At 43.2% G+C, this 20674-nt stretch overlaps 1 protein-coding gene across 1 annotated transcript in view; it reads right to left on the bottom strand.

Moving 5' to 3' along the window:
• Positions 1 to 20674, bottom strand: part of BTNL9 (butyrophilin like 9) — a 62905-nt gene that overhangs the window by 27550 nt on the left and 14681 nt on the right. Inside the window, exon 4 of the mRNA XM_040985872.1 lies at positions 1844 to 2191. Within this exon, the coding sequence (XP_040841806.1) occupies positions 1844 to 2191 (348 nt within the window). The remainder of the gene's footprint in view (positions 1 to 1843; positions 2192 to 20674) is intronic.

Here is a 20674-nt window from a genome sequence, read left to right as displayed (position 1 = left end):
TGTGAAGGAAGACTCAGGACCCCTAACTATTAAGCAAATAGAAACAAAAACCATACTGTAGTCCACCTACCCCACGAGACTGGCACATATTTGGAAATCTACACCTGCTGGCATGAATGTGGGAAGAAAGGATATGGGGAAAAGGTAGCCTGCTCCACTATTGGTGGGAGTGCAGGCTATTGCAGCCAATGTGGAAGGCAATATGGAAGTGCTCAAAAATGAAAATTGATCTGCCCTGTGAACCAGCTATCCCACTCCAGGAAGTAAATCCAAATACAGTGAAATCTGCATATGAGAAAGTAACCTGCAATCCTATGCTTACAGCAGCACAACATGCTGTTGTAAGGACATGGGAACAATGAATATGCCCTTTGAAAGAGAAGTGGATAAAACAGTTCTGATATATCTAATCAGTAAAATACTATGCAGCCCTTAAAAAGAAAGAAACTCTAAGATTTGCAACAAAATGGTCTCAGCTAGAGATGATTATGCATTCTGAAAAATACATTAGTTCTTACTGAAATAACACAACATTCATGTAAAAGGCAGGATAAATCAGACATCCAAGTAAACTTGAATTTGCATATATTTATCTAGAGTAACTATATGATAAAACTAGCATATGGAGAAGTGAAGACACATAGCAATATGAATCTCTGATCCAGAATGAAAGGAGGACTCCCAATAAAGCAACTAAATATATCTTGACAATAACATGCTGGACTTTCTACCATTATCTATACCCACAAGTTCATGTCACACTTAAATAACAGAATGATGAACTTAAGTCTGTAGCTGAAGGACTACTCAACACTTCCAACACATGAACCTTAGGGACATACACTTAATATCCAACAATAGCAAGGGTGTGGGAGAATTACATATTTTCAGTTTTTCTAAAAGTCCAAATCTTGTCAAATAATCAAGCTAAAAACAACATACTGATTCATACATCCCTCTCTCTAGAAACTTTCCTTGGAGTCCTGCCTGTCCTTAAACAGGCAGGACATTTGGTTAAATCCCTCATACATGGGAGTAGTGCTTTCATACAAGGAGTGTCAGGGAGTTTTCTCATTTTCTTTGTGCCATAAAAAGTTGAAACAAGATGTTTTCACGCTACTGTCCATGTGAAGGCCCTTTTCAGAATCTTGGCAATCTCAGGTTCAGACAGTAATCTCTACATGAGCTTTTAGTTTCCAGAAATGTGAGGAATAAATTTATCCTGTTTTGTAGATATACAGTCTATGGTGCCCTGTTGTAACATCCCCCAAAATAATATTTTAAAAAATAAACATTCACATAAAAATTCCAGAAATCAAAATCTTGGGAATTGATCTGAGACATAAACACTTTCTATAATAAAGAATATTGCACATCATTATATTCAGCAATAAAAAAAAGAATGAACTAATGATAATACGCAACAGTTTGAGTAGAACTTAGGAGAAGTTTTGCTGAATCAGAGATAACTTCAACAGGTCACCTGCTGTTTGATGTCACATACTTATAAATCTTTCTTTAATTAGCAAAATTCCGGAAAGCAAATGATTCCCAGGGTTTAGGCATGGTAGTGAGACTGGACGAGGAATGGACATGAATGAAAACAGTGAGATGTTTGGTAATGGTTGTAATGGTTGTTTACATGTGGTGCCTGTTGTACATGTCAGCATGTTGTACATGTTAATCTATATATATGATAAAATGGCATAGCACAGTAGTCATAGGATATAAAAACTGGTCATTTATTCTAATATCTATGTTTTAAAAACCCTCCATTTTCAGCAAATCGTTTATAAAGCTCAGGGACAACAATTTCATAAGTTCTTAGAAATTAGCAACTGACCTGACACCTCCAGCTGCCAAGTGGCCTCTTCTGAATGTGTTCTGGAGTTAAAATAGCATCCGTACATGCCAGCATCTGAGGGAGTGACTTCCTTTAGCTTCAGGGACACTATTCCATCAACAATGCCATCCTTCAGCAACTCAGTTCTTTCCTGATATTCTGGCATCTGCATATTTTCTTGATCTTTCCCTGCCTTGTAGAGGTGGACTATGGCAGAGAACCGATTCCTGAAGAACCGCACTTCCATGGCCTCTGCATTTGTCTTAGGAGAGAGTGAGCATGAGAACACCACATCCTCTCCCACGAAAGCCTTGATGGAATTCTGTGGCCCGATCACCTGCCATTTAGCTGTAGAAGAAAACACAAAGATGATTAAACAAAATCCATGTCAGTGTGTCCTACTGATGTGGACAGACTGTTATCATGATCTTTTTAAACCAAGTGGCTCTTTCCTGTTTCTATTCATACTGTTACAGAAATATCTGCATCAGTTACTTTACTCAACTTCACAAGGTTCTCTGGCAGTGTACCTCATTAGTAATCTTATTTTCACGAGAGTATTATATTTCAGAGATACTCTAAATATTGACTAAGTAGAGACCCTGTGAAATATCTACATTTTCTTCTCTCTGTGCTATTTCAAAACGAAGTGTCTTCGAATTATTGAATACTTTTTCTTGCTTGACCCAGCTCTACTTCCAGCTTTTTAATTGTTTCCCCTTGGCAATAGGAAATGTCTTCCAATTCTGAGATTCTTTCTTCTGTTTCATTCATTCTATTTTGGACACTCCACTATACTTCTAATTTGCTCCACTGTATTCTTAATGTCTGATATATCAGCTTTCATTTGATTCATTTCCTGTGTGATATATTCCTTAAATTCATTGGACTCCTGTATTATGTGTTTCTCATTGCTGTTCTGAAGCTTTATGCTGAGTTTTCTGGATTCCGTGTCCCCCATTTTCCCGATGTATTCCTTAGTTCACTCAGAGGTTGGCAAAGGCTTTTGCTCCTTTGCTGGAGATTCTTTGGTAATGTCCATAGTGCCCCTGTCTCTTCTTTTACTTTTGTCATTGCAATTCTGGTTGATGGATTCTCTTCTTTAGTGCATGGTTCTAAGATGTATTACCTATGGGTCTACAAGTCAATGTTTATGTTCATTCAGTGTCCTGGATTAGGAAAATGCCAGCTGTTCTAAATAACTGATTTTTCAGCAGCACTGATCTTGTCAACACGTGCTGGCTGTTAAGTCTGAGTGCCACCTGGAGTTATTTTGATGGAGTCTGTAGGGTCCAGAATGAGCCCACTCTGGGCCTTTCCTTCAACTCTGCACTGTCTTCTTCACCACCCAAGACGTCGCCCCGGCTCTGGAGAGTCTTTAGGCAAACAAGAGTTCAAAGAAGAAATAGCAGTAATACATCAAATTAAGGCTGATATATCAGAAATTAAGAACACAGTAGAGCAAATTAAAAATACAGTGGAGAGTCTCAACAACAGAATGAATGAAGCAGAAGAAAGAATATCAGAATTAGAAGATATTTCCTGTCACCATGAAGCAACAAGCAAAAAGCTGGAAGCAGAGCTAGGTCAAGCTAAAAAAAGTATCCAAGAATTAAAAGATATGATTAAAAGGTCCAACATAAGAGTTATGGGAGTTCCAGAGGGTGCAGAAAGAGAAGTTGGCATTAGAGGTGTATTCAGTGAAATAATAAGGGAAAACTTCCCTAATCTGAGCAAAGAATTGGAAAATTATATACAGGAGGGATACAGAGCTCCAAACAGAGTTGACCAAAACCGAACTTCACCACGACACATGATAATCAAGTTCTCTTCAGTTGAACAAAAAGAAAAAATCCTTAAATGTGCACGGGAAAAAAATCAAGTGTCCTATAGGGGAGCTCCAATCAAACTCACAGCTGACCTTTCAGAGGAAACACTACAGGCCAGAAGAGAATGGAGTGACGTATTCCAGATTCTAAAAGAGAAAAATTTTCAGCCCAGAATAACTTACCCTGCAAAGCTCTCCTTTGTCTTTGAAAATGAAATAAAATTCTTCCACAGTAAAGAAAAACTTCAAGATTTTGCCTCATCTAAACCTGCCTTACAAATGATATTCAAGGATGTTCCCATGAAAGAAAAAAGAAATAGCAACCACCAGAAACAAAGGCAAATGTGGAGAACATCCCACTAAAAGGCTAACAAAAGACTCAATTATAGAACAACACATCGCCATAATGACAGGACCAAACTACCCCTTATCCATAATAACTCTGAATGTAAACGGCTTAAACTCATCAGTCAAACACCATAGATTGGAGGACTGGATCAAAAAACAAAACCCTACTATCTGCTGCTTACAGGAGACACATCTCACCAACAAAGATCAGAAAAAATTGAAAGTGAAAGGATGGAAAAAGATATTCCAAGCAAATGGTAAGGAAAGACGAGCAGGTGTAGCCATTCTTATATCAGATGACATAGACTTTGATGTAAAGAGTGTCAAAAGAGATGAAGAAGGATACCACATAATGATCAAAGGATGCCTTCAGCAAGAAGAGATCAGCATACTAAATGTTTATGCTCCAAATGCCAAAGCATCTAGCTACATGAAACAAATATTAATGGACTTAAAGGGAGAAATAAACTCCAATACGATCATAGTGGGAGACCTGAATACCCCATTAACACAAATGGACAGATCAAAAAGTCAGAAACTCAGCAAAGAAACAATAGAACTCACCCAAACTCTAGAGCAAATGGATTTAGTTGACATCTATCGAACCTTTCATCCTACAGAGAATACACTTTTTATTCATCACTGCATGGAACTTTCTCCAGAATTGATCATGTTATAGGCCATAAAACTAGCCTCAGCAAATTTAAAAAAGTTGAAATCATACCATGCATCTTCTCAGACCACCAAGGAGTGAAGCTTGAGACCAAGCAGTCAAAACACCAAGGAAGAATTACAAACATGTGGAGACTGAATAATATGTTACTAAATGAGCAATGGGTTAGAGAGGAAATCAGAGGGGAAATTAAAAAATTGCTTGAAACAAATGAAGGCATTGACACAACTTATCAAAACTTATGGGACACAATCAAGGCAGTGCTGAGGGGAAAGTTCATTTCAATCAGTGCTTATGTCAAGAAACTAGAAAAGCACCAAGTAAATCAGCTAACCTTACAACTGAAAGAACTAGAAACTCAACAACAAAGGAATCCTAAGATTAGTAGGAAAAAAGAAATTGTCAAAATACGGGAGGAAATAAACCAAATAGAGACCAAGAGAACTATACATAAGATCAATCAATCAAAAAGCTGGTTCTTTAAGAAAATCAACAAAATAGACTCTCCACTAGCTCAACTAATCAAAAAAAAGGAGGGAGAAAATATGCATCAATAGTATCAGAGATGAGAAAGGAGATATAACAACAGATACCTCAGAAATACAAAGAATCATCAGGACCTATTACAAGCAACTATATGCAAACAAATCAGAAAACCTAGAGGAGATGGATAGATTCTTGAACACATACAATCCAGCAAAATCGAATCAAGAAGCAATTAACAATCTAAACAGCCCAATAACATGCACTGAGATTGAATCAGTAATTAAAGCCCTCCCAACCAAGAAAAGTCCTGGACCAGATGGCTTCACAGCTGAATTCTACCAAACATTCCAAGAGGAACTTACCCCAATCTTACACAAGCTTTTTCAAGCAATAGAAAAAGAGGCAATCCTCCCAAGCTCTTTCTATGAAGCTAATATCACCTTAATACCAAAGCCAGAGAGAGAAACAACAGAAAAAGAGAACTACAGACCAATATCCTTGATGAACATAGATGCAAAGATCCTCAATAAAATACTAGCCAATAGGATCCAACAACACATCAGGCAGATCATTCACCCGGACCAGGTGGGATTCATCCCAGGCATGCAGGGATGGTTCAACATTCGCAAAACAATAAATGTGATACACCACATCAATAAATTGAAAAATAAAAACCATATGATCTTCTCAATAGATTCAGAGAAGGCATTTGATAAAATCCAACACCACTTCATGTTAAAAACCCTAAACAAGATAGGCATAGAAGGAACATTCTACAACACAATCAAAGCAATTTACGAAAAACCCAATGCCAGCATCATACTAAATGGGGAAAGATTGGAAGCCTTTCCACTAAATTCTGGAACTAGACAGGGATGTCCACTGTCACCGCTACTCTTCAATATAGTTTTGGAAGTCCTAGCAAGAGCTATTAGGCAAGACAAAGCAATTAAAGGAATAGAAATTGGAAATGAAGAATTGAAATTATCACTATTCGCAGATGACATGATTCTCTACATAGGGGAGCCAAAAGACTCAGTCAAGAGAATATTGGAACTCATAAGAGACTTTGGCAGAGTGGCAGGATACAATTTTTTTTTATTGTTGTTTACATTGTATTATGTGGTACAGTTTTATAGGCACTGGGGATTGCCCCCACCCCTCCCATACCCCTCCCCCCATGGTGGATTCCTCCACCTTGTTGCATAACCACAGTTCAAGTTCAGTTGAGATTCGTTCCTTGCAAACACATACCTAGCATAAAGTCCAGCGTCTTATTGTCCAGATAAGTTCAGTGGCCTCTTGGGGAGACCTTCTCTGGTCTGAAGATAGGGCTAACAGAGTAAAGATCTGGTCAGTTAAAAGCCCCAACAAAACCTCAGTATCAATATACAACATTATGGAATTAATTGACATAGTATTGGGTAAACAATATGTTAAAAATAATGCAAGTTCCATTCTTCGAAACATCTGGGTTGAGACAGTATCAATGACAGGTTCAAAAAATAACCAACAACCAAACAAAAATTACAAGTTAAATCAAGGCAAACATGTGGTATCTAACCTTTTGGTATTCGCTCATTTCCCTTAGCATTATAGTTTCCAGTTGTGCCCATTTAGCCACAAAGAACTGCATTTTGTTTTTTTTTAATAGCTGAGTAGTATTCCATGGAGTAGATGAACCAAAGCTTTCTTATCCAATCTTCTGCTGATGGGCATTTCGGTTGCTTCCATGTTTTTGCAATTACTGATTGTGCTGCAATGAACATAGGGATGCATGTTGGTTTGTCGTAAAACAGGTGTTTTGGATATATTCCTAGGAGTGCTATTGCTGGGTCATATGGTATGCAGATTTTGAGTTGTTTGAGTGTTCTCCAGACTGATTTCCATAAAGGCTGTACCAATTTGCAGCTCCACCAACAGTGGAGTAGGGTTCCCTTTTCCCCGCATCCTCGCCAGCAAGCGTCGTTGGTGTTCTTGTTTATGTGGGCCAATCTTACTGGTGTTAGGTGGTACCTCATCGATGTTTTAATTTGGATTTCCCTTATTGCCAGGGAGCTGGAACATTTTTTCATATGTTTGTTTGCCATTTGGACTTGTTCCTTTGTGAAATGTTTGCCCATTTCCCGTGCCCATTTCTTGAGTGGCTTGTTTGTTTTGGTTTTTCGGTTGTTTTGAAGTTCTTTGTATATCCTGGAAATTAGCCCCCTATCGCCTATATAGTGTGCAAAGATCTTCTCCCACTCTGTGGGTTGCTTTTTTACTTTGTTGATTGTTTCCCTTGCTGTACAGAAGCTTCTTAGTTTGATGAGGTCCCATTTGTTTATTCTGTTCTCAACTGCTATTGCTTTTGGTGTCCTTCTTAGAAAGTCGGGACCTACTCCTAGGTCTTGCAGGGTATTTCCTACATTTTCTTGCAAGAGTTTGAAGGTTTCTAGATGTAGGTTTAGGTCTTTTATCCATGTAGATTGGATCTTAGTGTATGGTGATAGATGTGGGTCTATCTTTTTGTTTCTACAGGCTATCAGCCAGTTGTCCCAACAACATTTACTAAAGAGGCCTTCCCACTTGCTTGGACTGTCATTGGTCTTTTTGTCAAAGATTAATTGGCTGTATTTGTGTGGGTTCCCTTTTGGTGCTTCTATTCTATTCCATTGATCTTCCTTTCTGTCTTTGTGCTAGTACCAGGCTGTTTTGATAACCACTGCTCTATAGTATGTCCAGAGGTCCGGGATTGTGATTCCCCCTGCTAACTTCTTATTCTTCAGGATGGTTCTAGCTATTCGTGGTTTTTTGTGTTTCCAGATGAACTTTTGAATCATTGTATCCAGTTCTGTGAAGAATGTTTTGGGCAATTTGATTGGAATTGCGTTGAAAATGTATATTGCTTGTGGTAGTATAGACATTTTAATGATATTGATTTTGCCTATCCAGGAGCATGGGATGTTATTCCATCTTTTGAGGTCTTGTTCAATTTCCTTTTTAAATAGTTTGTAGTTTTCTTCGAATAGGTCTCCTACGCTTTTGGTTAGATTTATTCCCAAATACTTCATACTTCTCTCTGCTGTTTTGAATGGTATCCTGTTGGTTAGATCTTCTTCCATCTTGGTGTTATTTGCGTACACTATGGCTGTTGATTTTCGTTCATTAATTTTGTACCCCGCCACTCTGCCAAACTCTCGTATAAGTTCTAGTAGTTTCTGTATTGAGTCTCCTGGTTTTTCTATGTATAGGATTATGTCATCTGCATATAGTGAAAGCTTGACTTCTTCATTTCCTATACGTATGCCTTTGATTTCTTTTTCTTGTCTTATGGCCTCTGCAAGTACCTCTAGGACTATGTTGAATAGCAGTGGTGATAGCGGGCACCCTTGTCTTGTTCCAGATCGCAGTGGGAAGGGTTCTAGCTTTTCTCCATTCAGTATGATACTGGCGTTGGGTTTTTCATAAATTGCTTTGATTATGTTGTGGATTTTCCCGTCTATGCCTACTTTGGCTAGAGTTTTTAGCATGAAGAGGTGTTGGATTTTGTCGAAGGCTTTTTCTGCATCTATTGAAACTATTATGTGGTTCTTGTTTTGCAGTTTTTGGATATGGTTTATAACATTTATGGATTTCCGAATATTGAACCATCCCTGCATTCCAGGGATGAATCCTACTTGATCCGGATGAATGATCTGTCTGATGATTTTTTGAATTCTATTGGCTAGGATTTTGTTGAGAATTTTAGCATCAATGTTCATCAGAGAAATAGGTCTGTAGTTTTCCTTCTCTGATGGTTCTCTGTCCGGTTTTGGTATTAAGGTGATGTTGGCTTCATAGAATGAGTTTTGGAAGGGTTGCTTCCTTCTCTATTGTTTTGAAGAGCTTGTAGAGGATTGGGGTTAGTTCTGTTCGGAATGTTTTGTAGAATTCTGTAGTGAAGCCGTCTGGGCCTGGGCTTTTTTTCGTTGGGAGATCCTTGATGACTGTTTCAATCTCTACCTCGGTTATGGGTTTATTTAATTCTTCAGTTGCCTCCGGACTGAGTTTTGGTAAGTGGTGGGAGTCCAAGAACTTTTCTATTTGTTGGTGATCCTCAAATTTGTGGGAGTACAGTTCTTTGTAGTAATTTCTAATTATTTTCTTAATGATTGCAGTGTCTGTTGTTATGTTGCCTTTTTCATCTTTAATGCTATTGATTCTCACTTTCTCTTGTTTTTTTTTTTTTTGGTCAATCGGGCCAGTGGAGTGTCTATTTTGTTTATTTTCTCAAAAAAACCAACTTTTTGATTTGTTGATTTTATGTATAGTTTTTTTGATTTCTATTTGGTTTATCCCCTCCCTTGTTTTGATGATTTCTTGTTTCCTATTGTGCATGGGACTCTTCGGCTGCTGTTTTTCCAGATCCTGGAGGTGTGTGGTTAGTTCCTGTATTTGGTGTCTTTCTTGGGCCTTGACATGGGCTCCGATTGCGATGAATCTACCTTGTAGCACTGCTTTGGCGGTGTCCCACAAGTTTTGGAATGCTGTATCAGAGTTTTCATTGGTTTCCATAAATTTTTTGATCTCATCTTTAATTTCTTCTCTGACCCATTGTTCGTTTAATAGCATATTGTTCAATTTCCAAGAGTGCCTATACTTCCTGGGGAGTTTTGAGTTGTTGATTTCCAGTTTCATCCCATGGTGGTCTGAGAGGGTACATGGTATGATACTAATGTTTTGGAAGTTGTTTAGATTCGCTTTATGTCCTATCATGTGGTCGATTCTGGAGAAGGTGCCATGCACCGCTGAGAAGAATGTATAGTCTGTGGCCTTAGGATAAAAAGTTCTATATATGTCTACTAAGTCCAGTTGTTCTATTGTTTGTGTGAGCTCTGTTGTTTCTTTGTTGAGTTTTTGTTTCGTAGACCGGTCCATTGATGTTAAAGGCGTGTTGAGATCGCCTACAAGAATTGTGCGGGTATCTATGTCTTCCCTTAAGTCTGTAAGTAATTGCTTTACGTAACTAGGTGCATTAAGATTCGGTGCATAAACATTAATGATGGTGATTGCTTCTTGATGGATCATTCTTTTCACCAGTATAAAATGGCCTTCCCTGTCTCTTTTGATGTTAGTTAGATTGAAATCTATCTCGTCTGAAATTAGGATAGCTACCCCAGCTTTTTTTTCTCGTCTATTGGCATGAAATATCTTTTTCCATCCCTTCACTTTCAGTTTCTTTGCATCCTTTCTGGTTAGACGTGTTTCTTGTAGGCAACAGATGGTTGGGTCTTGTTTGATGATCCATTCTATTAATCTCTGTCTTTTGATTGGTGAATTTAGACCATTTGTGTTGAGAGTTAAAATTGAGAGGTTGCAATTTTGCCTTGCCATGCGATTGTGTTTTGTGTGTGTTGTTGTCTGTGTAATTGCCTTGTTTGTGCGGGCTTTAGTTTGAATACCTTCTTATTTGCCAACTTTGTTTGTGGTTTGCCTCCTTTTTTTCCGGGACTAGCGCATTTCTAAGGAGACTTTGCAGAGCTGGTTTTGTGTAAACATATTCTTCTAGTTTTTCTTTGCTATTGAAGTATCTGATTTCGTTCTCATATACAAATGAGATCTTTGCTGGGTAGATTATTCTTGGTTGACAGTTGTTTTGTTTCAGGGCTTGGAAGATCTTTGTCCATTCTCTCCTTGCTTGTAGGGTCTCTTCGGAGAAGTCAGCAGTGATTCTGATGGGTTTTCCCCTGTATGTGATCTTTTCTCTACTTCACACTTGTCTCAGGATTCCTTCTTTGTCTTCATTGGAGTAGAACTTGAGCACCGTGTGTCTGGGTGAAGATCTCTTTGGATCATGTCTGTTGGGAGTTCTCTGTCCATCCTGTATGCGGGGTGGATTCGTGTTCCAAGTGTTTTGGAAGTTTTCCTGTATAATTTCGTTAAGCACTGCTTGCATTCCTGATTCTCTTTCTACTCCCTCGGGGAGGCCGATGATCCGAATATTCAATTTTCTAAGGTAATCCTTCATTTCTTGCATCATTTTATTAGTTTTGCTGAGGCTTGTCTCCAGCTGTTTAATTCGCTGGGCACCTTCATTTTGTGTGTCTTCTGTTTCAGAGATCCTTTCCTCTGCCGCGTTTATTCTGTTGATCAGGCTTTCAATTTTACGTTCCTGGGCATCCAGTTTGGTTTTGATTTGTTGTATTTCAGTGATTATGCGGTTCTGGAAGTCTTCCCGCTTCGTGTCCTCGTCTCTGATAAATTTTAGCATTATTTTCTTAAATTCCTTTTCTGGTAACTCTTCCATGTCTTCATCTCGCATCTCCGATATTGATAATGGCTTTTGGCCCTTGTTCGGTGGGGTGCTGGCTCTTTCATCTGGAGCACAACTTTCTCTGGTGGTTTTTCCCATTGCGTTGGTGTATTTTGGTGGGGCCAATGGACCCGTGTGTTGAGGGGTCGTCAGGCGCTTTCCTGTAGAGATTGGAGCCTGCAGGCCTGGTGTTGCAGGGCGTGGTAATTTTCAAGTCACCATTGGTGCGTTCTCAGGGCCCGGGACTGTAGAGCACCACCTTGGGGGCCCAGTGGATTCCAGGCACACTCTGGGCACCTCTTCTACAGGTGTGACACCCCAGGGCGTGGAGGGATGGAGGCGCTCTCTGGGTGTGCCCCCTGCACGGGAATCCACAGGGCGTAGAAGGTTTTATGTGCTTTCTCCCTGCGTTCTCCGTGTCAGGGACTGCAGGGTTTTTCAGAGCCCACCTGGTGTGTCTCCCACACACGGAACTGTGGGTGAGGCACTTTCTGGGCATGGCTCTTGTGTAGTGATTCCACCACTCGTGGTGTGTTGCCAGCCGCATCTGCATGTACTGGCTACATGCCGTACCCAAAATGGCGCCGGCCGGAAAAGCCACACCTTGGTTCCTGGTGACGTAGCTTTCGTGGTACTGCGCAGGCGCCTAGCACATGCCCAGTGAGCTGAGGCGTGGCCGGCGCATGAACACTGGGACTGACGAATCCAGTCGCCCAGGACCCTGCGTAATCATGACGCCGACCTATCATCGGCGGAGGCGGGGCCAGTCAGCACATAAGAGCAGACAGCCTGCCGGGATCTGAGCCTTTCCCTCCTCATCTTCGTGCGCGCAATAAAGATTACCGCAGAAGACTTCACTCGCGTCTGCCTCTTATCGCCGGACGATAAGAAACGTGGGCGCGACAACTGGTGCCGAATACCCGGGACCTGGAGGGGGCCTCCCGTTTTGAATGGGACGAAGTCAGAACTGCGGCCATAAGACAGGTAAGGAGCTCTGAGAGGGAGAACTTTCGGGTGACTAGGAGCATAAATCGGAGGTATAGGAGCCACTGCTTCTGGTTATAGACATGGGCGCACAGATCTCTCTGGTAAAATTTTTGCAGACGGTTTATGCCCTCCTTAAGGGAGCGGTCAGAGAGAGTGACAAAGCCCTTCAGTCTGCCCAGGATAGTCTCTCAGAAACAGAGCGGGAGAGGAGAACCGGTTTGAAAAGAAAGGTGAAACTGAAAGCAGGATCTTCCTCATCAAGTTCGGAGACGTCCGACGCGGAGGAAGGGTACAAGCGGGATAGGCGTTTAGAACGCAAACAACCCGCAGGAAACAGAAGAGGATCAGAAAAGGAGAAGAAAGAGAATTGCGGTGCTACTGCGCCGGCCATGCTCGACCCATGGCCTCAGGGCTCTGGAGCCATTTCACTAATGGCTCCTCCTCCTGTGACCCCATCTGCCCCACCCATGAGTTGTGGTGCCGGCTCCTCCTTCATTGATCCAGTCACACGCCGGGAACTTCAAAATATGTTCCCCGTCTTAGAAGAAGAAAGGGAAAGAGTTTACAGACAGGTAGATGCATTATTAGTGCGAGAATTGGCCATGTCTGTAAAGCAATATGGTCTTCATGCCAACTACACTTTGTCCCTGTTAGAACGCATGGGAGGAATGAATATGACTCCCTCTGATTGGCAATTTGTGGTGAAGGCTGTTCTCCCTAATATGGGATCATATCTAAATTGGAAGGGATTATGGCAGGAGCTTTTGGCTGAGACCGCCCGCGCAAATCAACAGCGCGGCGGCGACGCTTTGACGTGGTCTTATAATATGCTTTCCGGACAAGGCCAATACTCTGATGATCAAAATAGATATCCATGGCCAGTATATACTCAAATTTCTACTGCAGCTATAAAGGCTTGGAAGGCCCTTTCACTTAAAGGGCAAGAGAAACTGGGCATTACACAGGTTAAGCAGGAGCCAGATGAGCCCTTTGCTGATTTTGTGGCACGCGTAATGCAGGCCGTGGAAAGGACCTTTGGAGAGGGAGATCAGAACACTAGAATGGTAGAGCAGATAATTTGGGAGCAGTGTAATGCAGAATGTAGAGCCCTACTCAAGGATCGTAAGTCCAAGGGAATTTCAGATTGGCTAAAGGTTTGTAGGGATACAGGAGGCCCTTTAACAGCTCATGGACTAGCAGCCGCCATTTTGAGGTCTAATCATAGGGAGAGAACATCACCCGTGTGCTTTCAGTGTGGCAAACCAGGACATATGAAAAGGGAATGCCGTGCAGGGCCTAGCAATAAGCCTCCTGGGATATGCCCACGGTGCCGCAAAGGTAGACATTGGGCCAATGAATGCAAGTCAGTGAAGGATATAAAAGGACGCCCTCTCTCGAGTCAGGAGCCAAAACACCCCTTAAGCCAGGAGTCAAAAAACGGGAGATGGGGATCGAAGGCCCAGGTCCCCTTGACCGATCGGGCACTCTTCCGTCATGCATGAGGGAACCCTGCCAGGAGCGACACCCTGCAAGTCTGGACCTCTGTGCCGCCACCGGAGTCCTCTTAAAACCAGAGGACGGCATTACGCCGGTACCGGTCATCTTAACAGACACGGTACCACCTGGTGCGGTCGGGCTTGTGATAGGCCGAGCAGCCTTGAGCTCTCAAGGTTTTATTGTAACACCTGGAATTTTACATCCGGAAGCTAGCTCCTTTTCAGTGCTGTGCTCAGTCGCACGAGGTGCTTTTGCTGTCGCTTCAGGTGATCCTATAGCCCAACTCATATTTTTACCAGCTTTAATTAGTGCAGATAAGACTGTCCAGACCCAAGTAGAGGTTCCTTATATAAATTTAATGATGGATATGATCGATAGACCCATGCTTGAGTTGCAAATAGAGAATAGACCGTTTATGGGACTTTTAGACACGGGAGCTGATAAGAGCATCATAACCTCCAAGTATTGGCCGCGTGATTGGCCTTTGATTCAAACTTCTCATAGCCTACGCGGTCTGGGGTTTGAACAAGCTCCATCCCAAAGTGCCAGAGCCCTACAGTGGAAGGATAAGGAAGGCAATTGCAGGACAGTCACACCCTATGTCCTGAACCTACCGGTTTGCCTTTGGGGAAGAGATATTCTTCAACAGATGGGGATACGACTAGTCTCCAATGCCTCCGGTTATTCTGAAGTCTCTCAAAAGTTGATGGATAAAATGGGCTATATTCAAGGAAAGGGTTTAGGTAAACAGAGTCAAGGTATTGTCCAGCCAATTGAACCCCGGGGAAATCCAGGCCGTAAAGGTCTGGGTTTTTAGTAGTGGCCATTGGCACGCAGCTGCCCATACCTTGGAAAACAGCGGAGCCGGTTTGGGTTCCCCAATGGCCGCTTTCTCTTGAAAAATGCCAAGCTGCTCAACAATTAGTTCAGGAACAGCTACATTTGGGACATCTGGAGCCCTCTGTTTCTCCTTGGAATACTCCTATCTTTGTTATCAAAAAGAAATCAGGAAAGTGGCGCCTCCTACATGATTTAAGAGCTGTAAATGCACAGATGCAGTGCTTTGGTCCTGTTCAACGTGGCCTTCCAGTTTTGTCATCCCTCCCTAAGCAATGGCCGTTATTAGTGATTGACTTAAAGGATTGCTTTTTTTCTATACCATTAGCATTGAAGGATAGGGAGAGGTTTGCTTTTACTATTCCCTCCATTAATCATGAAGAACCGGATAAGCGATATCAATGGAAAGTTTTGCCCCAGGGGATGGCTAACAGTCCTACCATGTGTCAACTTTATGTTGCCCAAGTGTTACAACCACTGCGAGATCGTTTTCCAGTGGCCCGTGTCGTCCATTATATGGACGATATTTTAATTTGTGCTCAAGAGCAAGATCAGTTGTTACAGATTTACGTTGATCTGAAGCGGGCTTTACAGGATTATGGCCTTATAATTTCATCCGAGAAGGTTCAAATGCAGCAGGTGAAAGCCTTCTTAGGGTCTTTAATTACAGAAACATGTATTAAGCCTCAAAAGATAAGCCTCAAGATTTCTCATTTGCGAACTTTGAATGATTTTCAGAAATTAGTGGGGGATATTAATTGGTTGCGACCCTTCCTTAAGATCTCTTCTCAAGAGTTACGGCCTTTGTTTGCTCTGCTTGAAGGCGATTCTGATCTCGCTTCCAGGCGAACCCTCACCCATGAGGCACAACAGGTCATAATAAAAGTCCAGGAAGCTATTGAAAAGGCTCAATTAGTACGCCTAGATCAAAATCAGCCTTTTGAGCTATGTGTATTGCCTACAGAAGTTTTCCCCACTGCTGTATTATGGCAACAGGGCCCGTTACTTTGGATTCATTCTCAGGTTTCTCAGATTAAGTCTATTCAATGGTATCCATCTGCGGTCGCGTCAATAGTGTTTAAAGGATTAAAATTAGCCTTAATTCATTTTGGGCGTCATCCAGACCGCATAATAGTCCCCTATACTGTCCAGCAATTACAAGTGCTGAGTGGGTGTAGCAATGAGTGGTCCATCTTAATGTTTGTCTATCAGGGAATTTTTGATAATCATTTTCCAAGGCATCCATTACTACAATTTTTACAGCGACATCCTGTGGTTTTTCCGATAAGAACCAGTGCCTGTCCTCTCCCTGGTGCTCTTACAATTTTTACTGACGGTTCCTCGACAGGAGCCGGAGCCTTAGTTGCCGGAGATACTGTGATAAAAAAGACCTTTGCGACGGTCTCTCCTCAGAGGGTAGAATGCCATATGGTGCTTTTTGCCTTACAAACCTTTCTAGAACCTTTGAATATTGTTTCTGATTCTCAATATGTAGTTAATGCAGTGAATGTTTTGGAGGCCGCTGGCTCTATTTCAGGGTCCGGCCCAGTGGCGGATCTCTTTAAACAAATTCAACAGGCCATCTGGCGTAGAAGCCACCCCTTTTATATAACCCATATCCGAGCTCATTCAGGTTTACCAGGGCCATTAGCTCGAGGGAATGCTCTTGCCGATGCCGCCACCAGAACCCAAATCATGATTATGATGGTGTCTCCACCATCCTCAGGGGAGAAAGCCCGCCAGTTTCATTCACAATTTCATGTTTCAGCCCAGACCCTCAGACTCCGATTTGGGATCACTAGAAAGGAAGCGCGCCAAATAGTTCTTGATTGCCCTGCCTGCTGCGAATTTAGACCTGCTTCACATGAGGGGGTCAATCCTAGGGGATTGAGACCTAATCAATTGTGGCAGATGGATGTGACACACGTCCCATCCTTTGGGAAGAACCAATTTGTTCATGTATCCGTGGACTCCTTTTCTGGTGTGCTCTTTGCATCAGTTCTAACTGGGGAGAAGGCCATCCATGTAATCCAACACTGCTTAGAAGCATGGGCCGCATGGGGTAAACCTGAGTGTATTAAGACTGATAATGGCCCCGCCTATACTTCAGCCAAATTTCGTGATTTTTGCATGAAGATGGGCGTCAAATTAGTGACTGGCATCCCTTATAATCCACAAGGTCAGGGAATAATCGAACGTGCTCATCGCTCTATTAAAGAATTATTACAAAAACAAAAAACCACCTGGGAATCGCTTGGTCTCGCCAGTCAGAGCCCTCGGGCCACTCTAGCCCTGGCTCTTTTCACCATCAATTTTTTACAGCTGGATGAGCAAGGCCTCAGTGCTGCAGATCGTCATTCCTTTAACACGGCGCAAGAGCAATCTTGGGTCAAGTGGAAGGATGTTCTGGAGTCCAAATGGAAGGGCCCAGACCCAGTTATTAGGCAGGCTCGAGGAGCCATTTGTGTGTTTCCACAGGACGCCCCAGTTCCGGTTTGGGTTCCAGCTCGATTGACTCGTTCCTGTCCATCACCGCCTTCTGACGTTTCTGCAACCGCTGGAACGCTTACACGAGGCAACGGCTGCTAATCTTTCCTGCCAGCTTTCTTCTCACCTTTTAAGAAACTGAACGAGAGAATTTGATATTCTACAGTCTGACTTGAGAATTGCCATTGTCCAGATTAATTCTACACGGGTGGATCCTGTTGTTACTGAAACCCTGGCCACTTGGATTGGGAACATCACTTCCCATATTAAGGAATGGGTGGGAATGGTTGTGCTGATTCTGCTCTTGTGTACAGGCTGTGCCTTATGCCTTTTTTGCCTGTGTCGTCTGAGATGCTGCGCTCAGCGAAAATCGTGTGGCAATACATAAAGCCCTACTAGCCATGCAGAATGGTGACTCCCCCATGGTATGGTTGAGCATGCTTCAACAGGCTTAGTTAAGAGCATGGACATCATGGCTCCTGCACCTCAGGCCATTATGGCATTGCACTGAGTTCGAGCATGATGCACCTGACTAGCCCTTGCACCTCGCAGGACTTGTCCATTGCACGCGAGAGGGTAGTCACTCTTATAACTGCCTTGTCGAGACATTGCTCTTTACAACCACCGTGGTTGTAGCCCATGACGGGTAAGATAGACCCAGACAATTATCGGTCTAAGACAGGGACTACGTCAAGCTACGCAGCCTCCCTATGACGGATCGTGCGCCTTGAGTCTACAACCTAAGACAGGCCCATACCAGCTTATTTTTTCTATTGTATAAGAAAGGGGGAGATGTTGCCAGCCGCATCTGCATGTACTGGCTACATGCCGTACCCAAAATGGCGCCGGCCGGAAAAGCCACACCTTGGTTCCTGGTGACGTAGCTTTCGTGGTACTGCGCAGGCGCCTAGCACATGCCCAGTGAGCTGAGGCGTGGCCGGCGCATGAACACTGGGACTGACGAATCCAGTCGCCCAGGACCCTGCGTAATCATGACGCCGACCTATCATCGGCGGAGGCGGGGCCAGTCAGCACATAAGAGCAGACAGCCTGCCGGGATCTGAGCCTTTCCCTCCTCATCTTTGTGCGCGCAATAAAGATTACCGCAGAAGACTTCACTCGCGTCTGCCTCTTATCGCCGGATGATAAGAAACGTGGGCGCGACAGTGGTGTGTGGGTGTTCAGAGCCCCTGCTCCGGTGTGGCTCCCCCACACAGGACCGTAGAGGAGGAGTGGCCCAGGCGCCCTGTTAAAATGACTTCGCGGCGGGTTCGCACAGTGTCAGTGTGGTGTAGGAGTTTTCAGAGCTCTCCTGGTGGGTCGCCCAGGCTCAGGACTGCGGGGTGGGAGGCAATGAGTGGGCAAGTCACACTATGGGAGTGGCACCTGCGTGTCAGGGACACACAGCACTACACTTCCAGCGCTCAGAGCCCTCCTGACTCCTGCGCTGCGGAGGCGGTTGCTGCAGGCGGGGCCGCCCAGCCCGCCCGGCGCGGCGTTCAGAGTCCTCCTGGTGTTGTCGCCCATCCACAGGGTATCAGGGTGTGGGGGATTCCAGACCCTTGCCGGCAGCCTCTGCGCACCGAGATGCACTGGCCCACTCAGTGCAGGAATATCTGGGGCGCGTTCCCAGTGCCTTCTCAGCCCCCAGGACCACTGTGTGCGCCGCTCCCAAGGCACAGACCTGGCAGTTTCAAGGCGCTTGCCCTGTGTTCTCAGAGGCTGGGGCCTCTGCAGGGGGGCAGGAATGCAGAGGCTGTTAACCCTTCCCTGGCTCACCGAACCTCCAGCTGCTGCAGTCTGCCTCTGCTGCTGTTGAAGACCTTTGCCTGCGACGATCCCTCCCGATTTCCTTGTCTCTGGGTCGGCTGCGTCTCCTGTCGGGCCGTTTTCAAAGGTGACTCAGCAGGTCTGGAGTGGGATGTCAGCTTCTCTACCTTTGTTTTGTTTCGTTCTCGTTGTTCTTCCAAGTTGTGTGGATCTTTTTGGCTCCACACTGTCCAGGGAACTTCACGCACCTCTCCCTGCGGTTCCCTGCTGTTCCTCTTTGCTGCTTCTGTAGCGTTCTATCCCTCTCTCACTGGACGCTCCCTCACAGCCTTCCTCCTACATTGGCCATCTTAAAACTCCACCAGGATACAAAATTAATGAACACAAATCGATGGCACTAGTGTACACAAATAATTCCACGGCTGAGAAGGAAATTATAAGTACTGTCTCCTTTAAAATAGAGGAGAGGAATCTTAAATACCTAGGAATTAAGCTAACTAAATATGTGAAAGACCTCTATGATGAAAACTATAAATCATTTAGGAAGGAAATAGAAGCAGACCTTGAAAAATAGAGAACATTACCATGTTCTTGGATTGGCAGGATCAACATTATCAAAATGACCATATTACCAAAAGCAATATACAGATTCAATGCAATCCCAATCAAAATTCCAACAACATTCTTCTCGGAAATAGAAAAGATGATACAAAAGTTCATCTGGAATCACGAAAGTCCACGAATAGCTAAAGCTATCCTGAAAAATAGAAATCAAACTGGAGGACTCACAATTCCAGACCTCAAGACATACTACAGAGCAGTAGTTATCAAAACAGTCTGGTACTGGTACAGAAACAGAGAAGAAGATCAGTGGAACAGAATAGAAACACCAGAAGGAAATCCACACATGTATACTCACCTAATCTTTGACAAGAAAACGGAAAACAATCCAGGTAAAATACCTGGTCTATTCAACAGATGCTGTTGGGACAACTGGATAGCAGCTTGCAGAATAATGAAGCAAGACCCACACCTGTCGCATTATACAAAAATCAGCTCTAACTTTCTCAAGGACCTAAATTTACACCCAGATACCATCAAACGATTAAAGGAAAACATAGGAAACACACTCCAAGATATTGGAACAGGGAAAGACTTCCTAGAAAAGATGCCCAATCAAAGGCAATCAAATCCAAAATGAACAAATGGGACTACATCAAACTAAAAAGATTCTGTACAGCAAAGGAAACAATTAATAAAGTGAAGAAGCAACCAACAGAATGGGAGAAAATTTTTGCATACTACACAAGTGATATCCAAGATCTACAAAGAGCTTCAGAAACCCAGGGACAGCAAAAACAACAACCCTGTAACAAAATGGGCAAAAGAAATGAACAGACATTTCTCAGAAGAACAGGTTCAAATGGCTAACATGCATATGAAAAGATGCTCAGGCTCCCTAGCCATCAGAGAGATACAAATGAAAACCACGTTGAGGTACCACCTAACTCCAGTGAGGCTGGCCTACATTCAGAACTCGAATAACAACACCTGCTGGCGTGGATGTGGGGAGAAAGGTACCCTCCTTCACTGCTGGTGGGAGTGCAGGCTAGTTCAACCACTGTGGAAATCAGTATGGAGAGT

Source organism: Ochotona curzoniae, unplaced genomic scaffold, assembly GCF_017591425.1.
Source record: "Ochotona curzoniae isolate NIBS_2020 unplaced genomic scaffold, NIBS_Ocur_1.0 contig_4501, whole genome shotgun sequence".
Taxonomy (NCBI): Eukaryota; Metazoa; Chordata; class Mammalia; order Lagomorpha; family Ochotonidae; genus Ochotona; species Ochotona curzoniae.
The sequence above is the reverse complement of the archived record's forward strand: the minus strand, read 5'-3'. Positions and strand labels throughout refer to the sequence as shown.